General features: G+C 42.3%; 1 protein-coding gene across 1 annotated transcript in view; it reads left to right on the top strand.

The window, feature by feature from the left end:
- The window catches only part of WBP11 (WW domain binding protein 11), a gene marked incomplete in the record, with an annotated part of 18,081 nt that extends 13,171 nt beyond the window's left edge, over positions 1 to 4,910 (top strand). The window contains 3 exon segments of the mRNA XM_070049421.1: positions 603 to 892; positions 2,413 to 2,595; positions 3,894 to 4,910. Coding sequence (XP_069905522.1) covers positions 603 to 892; positions 2,413 to 2,430 — 308 coding nt within the window.
- Positions 4,911 to 6,363: the final 1,453 nt, after the last annotated feature.

Raw genomic sequence — 6,363 nt, 5'->3', positions numbered from 1 at the left:
AGGCCGGAAAAGAAAGTCACCTCCTGGTACTTCCTCATGCCAGTTTCTTTGCATACATTTTCCATTTAGTAAAACAGCCCTAACTGAAAGTAAGCAATACATTTAAATCCGTGTTTTACAAAAGTTGAGGGTTGGCACCATTTGGTGGATTACACAGAGTTGTACAGCTTGTATATAAAGCCTGGATTCATTCCAATGCCTACAGTAGAATAGATGATCAGAAGACTACTTGTTAATTTTCAGAATGCTTATTTTTTTTAAGATTTATTTATTTATTTGAAAAGCTGAGAGTTAGAAAAAGAGGTTTTCTGCTGGTTCACTCCCCAAATGGCCACAACGGCCAGAGCTAGGCCAATCCAGTCCAGCAGCCTAGAGCTTCTTCCAGGTCCTCCCACTTTGGGTGCAGTGGCCCAAAGACTTGGACCATCTTCTGCTTCCACAGGGAGCTGGATCAGAAGTGGAGCAGCCAAGACTTGAACCAGCAGGCAGCGGCTGGCCCAATTTTCCGAATGCATTTATTTGGCATGTGTCTTCAGTCACTAGTGTGCACCAGGCAGTAACAAATGAACCAAGTCCATTTACCTGTTTAAAATGTGTTTCAGGTCAGGAAATCCCTGAGGAGGGACGAGAAGTAGAGGAATTTTCAGAGGACGACGATGAAGATGATTCTGATGATTCTGCAGCAGAAAAGCAATCACAGAAACAGCATAAGAAGATTCCCATTCTGATGGCACGTCTGCATCTTCTCAGCAGCAGGCTCCTCCACAGTCTGTTCCTCCTTCTCAGATACAAGCACCTCCCATGCCAGGACCCCCTCCTCTTGGACCCCCACCTGCTCCACCCTTACGGCCTCCTGGACCGCCTACAGGCCTTCCTCCTGGACCACCTCCAGGTCAGCCCTGTGACGTGAACAAATAGTTAATTACAAAAGAAATTAGAGTGAAATCATTCCAAAAAATATCATACATCGTCACTATTAAATTTCTTGTTTCCTCCTGATAAAATTATCAGAGGTGATTAAGATTCTAAAGTGGTAGGTCAAACTTGTTTGTTCCTAGAACATTCCTTGGCAATTCTCAGTTCTTTTCACAGCCACTTTTTTTTCCACAACTCTTCCTTATTCAGGGTTTTTATTTCTGATTATAGCAGGCAGAAACTTGAACATTACAACTGTGCTTTTCTTAGTATTACTTCTTAATTTGACAGGTTGACCCAGTTCTAAACTCCGAATGAGTGGGACTAGGGACAGGTAATATGTGAGTATTTCAAAAAGTGTGTGGAAATTAAAGATTTATTTGAAAGTCAGAGTTACACAGAGAGAGAAGCAGAGGCAGAGAGGTCTTCCATCCTCTGGTTCACTTTTTAGATGGCCGTAACAGCTGGAGTTGAGCCAGCTCGAAGCCAGGAGCTTCTTCCTTGTCTCCCACGCGAGTGCAGGGACCCAAGGACTAGGGCCATTTTCCACTGCTTTCCCAGGCCATAGCAGAGAGCTGGATTGGAAGTGGAGTAGCCAGGACTAGAACCTGCGCCCGTATGGGATGCTGGCACTACAGGCAGTGGCTTTATCCGCTACACTACAGCGCCAGCCCCAAAAGATAAATTTCTTACTACACCAAAAAGTTTTGAAATCTGTACCTGGTTTTTTTTATGATACATATCTTTCATGAATTTTTTTGAAGACCCCACAAATGCGTGGGTTTCACAAAATTATGCACTACAATTGTCTTTTAACTTCATTTTCCATGAGTGTTTTGAAGTGCAGTCATGTTCTTAGGTAAGGAATTGTTGAATGTCAATGTAATCTATCGTTTCTCTAGTTCCTTCAAAGAGAATAGGTAATCAATCTGTTTTATCAAGTATTCGAGGTAACAGTATAAAAGTTCTCTGTGAAACAACATAGAGAACCTACTTCCTATTTATAAGTGTAGTCTTACATCCTGTAGTTAATCCATTGAATTTTCTTCAGTTGAATTAATCCTCTCCTGATGGGTGCAAAGCAGAATTCCCTGACTTATGTCATTCTCGTTAGATATTGCCTAGATGTATGAATTTCATGGAATCAGTCCATAAACCGTTATGCTTTTGATTCTGTTTTCAGCTTATACTGGAACCACTTAAGAAGTCTTACCTTTTACTATTTCTAGCCCAGCAGATCTCTGATTAAGTATGCCTTTTGTCAGTGCTTGCAAATAAAGAGAAATTATCTATAACAAATCCAATACATTTTTCCTTCTGCTCAGGTGTTTGTTGAGTGAATTCTATCACCATACATGGTTGGTTCACTGTTTTTGAAGTTAACCAAATTTTAGATTAAAGTGATAAGTCAAATCATGCTTGAGTTAACTTTATACCATAATTATTATTACATGTATATTTTGTTTGATATTAATTTATCAATATAAATATTTTCAGGGGCTCCTCCATTCCTGAGACCACCTGGAATGCCAGGACTCCGAGGGCCTTTACCCCGACTTTTACCTCCAGGACCACCACCAGGCAGACCCCCTGGCCCTCCTCCAGGTCCACCTCCAGGTCTGCCTCCTGGCCCTCCTCCTCGGGGACCCCCTCCAAGGCTACCTCCCCCTGCACCTCCAGGTGAAGCTTTTGATTTCTGTTATCTTTTATTTGCTATAGGACATAATCACATATCACTATCCTAAAATCAAGGGGTATCTCACAATCTGTGGTGATTTTCAGTTGCTGTTGGCCTCCAATTGAAAGAGTTCTTCCATTGGGTATTTGCATTTGCTACTGCTGTCAATTAAGGGACTTCTCCCAGACAAAAACCACTTTAGGGTGAATTCTCTAAGATTTTATGGTTTTTCTTTTTATTATTATTTTCATCTACTCGAAAGGCAGAGCAACAGAGAGAGATCTTCCATCTCCTGCTTTACTACCCAAATACCCATAACAGTCAGATTGGGCCATGCCAGAACCAAGAGCTCAGAAGTCCATCTAGGTCTCCCACCTGGGTGACAGGGATCCAAGCATTTGGGATGCATTAGAAAGAAGCTGGATTGGGAAGTGGGGGAACTGGCACTCCAATCTAGAATGTGGGTGTCTCAAGCAATAGCTTAAATGTTGCAATACAACACGTGCACCTGGATTTTTATTTGTTTGCTGGCTTTTAGAAATACAATTATAAAACTTGTTCTACATGTTGGCATGAGTTTAGGAAAACAAACATACATGCAGAATTCCCTGTGGGCTTGTCTTATGGCAGGTGTATTTTTGGTTTGTTACATTAAATGTTTCAACTTAATGTGAAACCTTGCTTTTAAATGCTTCCCCTTAGATGTTTTTTCTTAATGGTACCCAGAATAATTAGGAGTCTGTAGTCAACAACATCTTTGATTTGGTGAAATATGGTACTTTATATTCAGTCTAAAAAGTGACATTTAAAGAAAATTCAAATCTTCGGTTCTTTGTATGTGGTGATGTATGTCTAAACTGTCAGTAGTACATAGGAATTATTTTCCCATGATGATGACAGATTATGATTAATCACATTCTCTCGTTCTAGTATATTTGGTGACCAGGGTAAAAATTTTATTTTCTGTCCATTGAATTTCTCTTTTTTTACAATGGAAAAAAGTTAATAATGCCTGGGACACAATTTCTTGACTTTGGACTTAATAACATTAGCACCATGCAGCAAGGGGAGAATCTTGACCATCAGATTTGAAGTAGTATTTGGAACCAATTGATGTCATCAATTTGTATTTTAAAGTAAGACATTATTTAGAAAGGAGAAAAATATATAAGGATGGTTTTCAAATAGGAAGTGTGAGTTCAGCTTATTTCCTATAAATTGATACCTGTGTTTAAATACCTTTAATGACAGCTAAATTGTTCTTGTGGTGTTCATCCTGCCTGTTTTCTTCTGCCTTCAGGCATCCCTCCACCTCGCCCTGGCATGATGCGCCCACCTTTGGTGCCTCCACTTGGACCTGCCCCACCTGGGCTTTTCCCACCAGCTCCCTTGCCGAACCCCGGGGTTTTGAGTGCTCCACCCAATTTGATTCAGCGACCCAAGGCGGATGATACAAGTGCAGCCACCATTGAGAAGAAAGCCACAGCAACCATCAGTGCCAAGCCACAGATCACTAATCCCAAGGCAGAGATTACTCGATTTGTGCCCACTGCACTGAGAGTACGTCGGGAGAATAAAGGAGCTACTGCTGCTCCCCAAAGAAAGTCAGAGGATGATTCTGCTGTGCCTCTTGCCAAAGCAGCCCCCAAATCTGGTCCTGCTGTTCCTGTGTCAGTACAAACTAAGGATGATGTTTATGAAGCTTTCATGAAAGAGATGGAAGGGCTACTGTGACAGCATTTGATGCCCGAGCAGGCTTCTATTACAACAGCAGCTCATGGAGAAAGAGGCTGTTATTAGACTTAGGGGAAAGAGCTACTTCCATTGTCAGGGTATTTTCTAATTTCAGTTCAAGGAATATCCTAAAGTTTAGCCATGTTCAGAATTTACTGCATACAAGAGAGGGTGTTGCATTCAGAATAGATGGGCTATTGAAGCAGTGCTGCTAACACCATTCCCTGTCACACCACCATTTCATCCTGTTTCGCCCCTTCTCCAGCTCGTTGGAAATTTGTGATCAGGGGAATCTTAGTTATTATTTGTTTTGACTCTCTTCTTGTGTGCTGTGGGCACTGGAATAGAGATTCCTGAAAAACCAGTTTATTTCATCTTGCCTTTCGTGTTCGAGTTATTTTTAATATTTTCCTGTAAATATTTTGTAATATTTTACTTGTAGTGAAATGGATCACAATGTCATTTCCTAATACAAAGCAGGATATGTGGGAAGAAAATGTACAATTCTTTGATTAAAATTATTTCCCACTGACCTAAACTTTGTGTGTTTCATGGAAAAATAAATAAATGTTCTACATCAAAATAATCTGTGTTACTGATAATGCAGAAATATGGTACCTGTGTTTTAGGCAGAAAAGGATATTGGGGGTAGAGAATTGAGTAGCAGTGAAGATGCTGCTTGGGACACCCACATCCAATGTTGCAATTCAAGTCTAGACTCAACCTCCATTTTAAATTCCAGCTTCCTGCTTGTGTGCATCCTGGGAGGGCACTGTGAAAGAAAAGGTAGCTCCGTATTAAGCTTCAGGGTTAATCAGCAGCCTCGCCTGCTGAGGGGCAGTAGCCAAGTAGGGAGAGAGATTGGAGGATGAGAACAAGGTACCTAAGGATTGGCGGGCATCAGAAGGATACAAATTCTACAGATCCTTACTGAGAGCCTTCTGTAAGCTACGCACTGAGAACACTGGTGTGTTATATAAGATCCTACCTCATGGGAGGTCTTTCTTAGGGAAAGCTCAGGGTGTAAATGTCAAATGTCTGTGTCTCAACCTTAAATATAGTACTTAGCAATGCTAAATTTATTATTTTTTTAAGATCTAATTACTTATTTTACAAAACTACAGAGACAGTAAGGGACATCTTCCATCTGCTGGCTCACTCCCCAGGTGGCTGCAACAGGAACTTCTTCAGGTCTACCAAATGAGTGTCTGGGGCCATGTTCCACTGCCTTTTTCAGGCCATTAGCAGGGAGCTGGGTCAGAAGTGGAGCAGCCAGGACACAAACTGGCACGTGTGGGATGTCGGCATTGCAGGCTGTGGCTCTATTCACTATGCAACAGCAGCGTACACCCCCACCCCAATTTTTTTGCATTTTAGTTGATAACTGGAAAACAGCTGCATGTCATAAACCTTGTAGTCACTCATTTTGTCTTAATGTTTCTAAGTTTAGAAATACTAAATACTATTATGAATCAAACATTTTTTTCCTTGATACTCTTTATACAGAGTACTTCCCATCATTATACATCCTAAGCTTAAAAATAAGTTCAGTTGCTGGTGCCGTGGCTCAACAGGCTAATCCTCCGCCTAGCGGCGCCGGCACACCGGGTTCTAGTCCTGGTCGGAGTGCCGGATTCTGTCCCAGTTGCCCCTCTTCCAGGCCAATTCTCTGCTGTGGCCAGGGAGTGCAGTGGAGGATGGCCCAAATACTTGGGCCCTGCACCCCATGGGAGACCAGGATAAGTACCTGGCTCCTGCTATCAGATCAGTGCGGTGTGCCGGCTGCAGCGCGCCAGCCGCGGCGGCCATTGGAGGGTGAAGCAACAGCAAAGGAAGACCTTTCTCTCTGTCTCTCTCTCTCTTACTATCCACTCTGCCTGTGGGGGAAAAAAAAAAAAAAAAAGTCAGTGGGGTCAGCAATGTGGTGTAGTAGGCTAAGCCTCTGCCTGTGGTGCCAGTTCTAGTCCCTGCTGCTCCTCTTGGGATCCAGCTCTCTGCTATAGCCTGGGAGAGCAGTTGAAGATGGCATCCAAGTG

The sequence above is a fragment of the Oryctolagus cuniculus genome, chromosome 9 (genome assembly GCF_964237555.1).
Source record: "Oryctolagus cuniculus chromosome 9, mOryCun1.1, whole genome shotgun sequence".
In the NCBI taxonomy this organism is placed as follows: domain Eukaryota; kingdom Metazoa; phylum Chordata; class Mammalia; order Lagomorpha; family Leporidae; genus Oryctolagus; species Oryctolagus cuniculus.
This window is presented reverse-complemented; position numbering and strand designations above follow the sequence as displayed.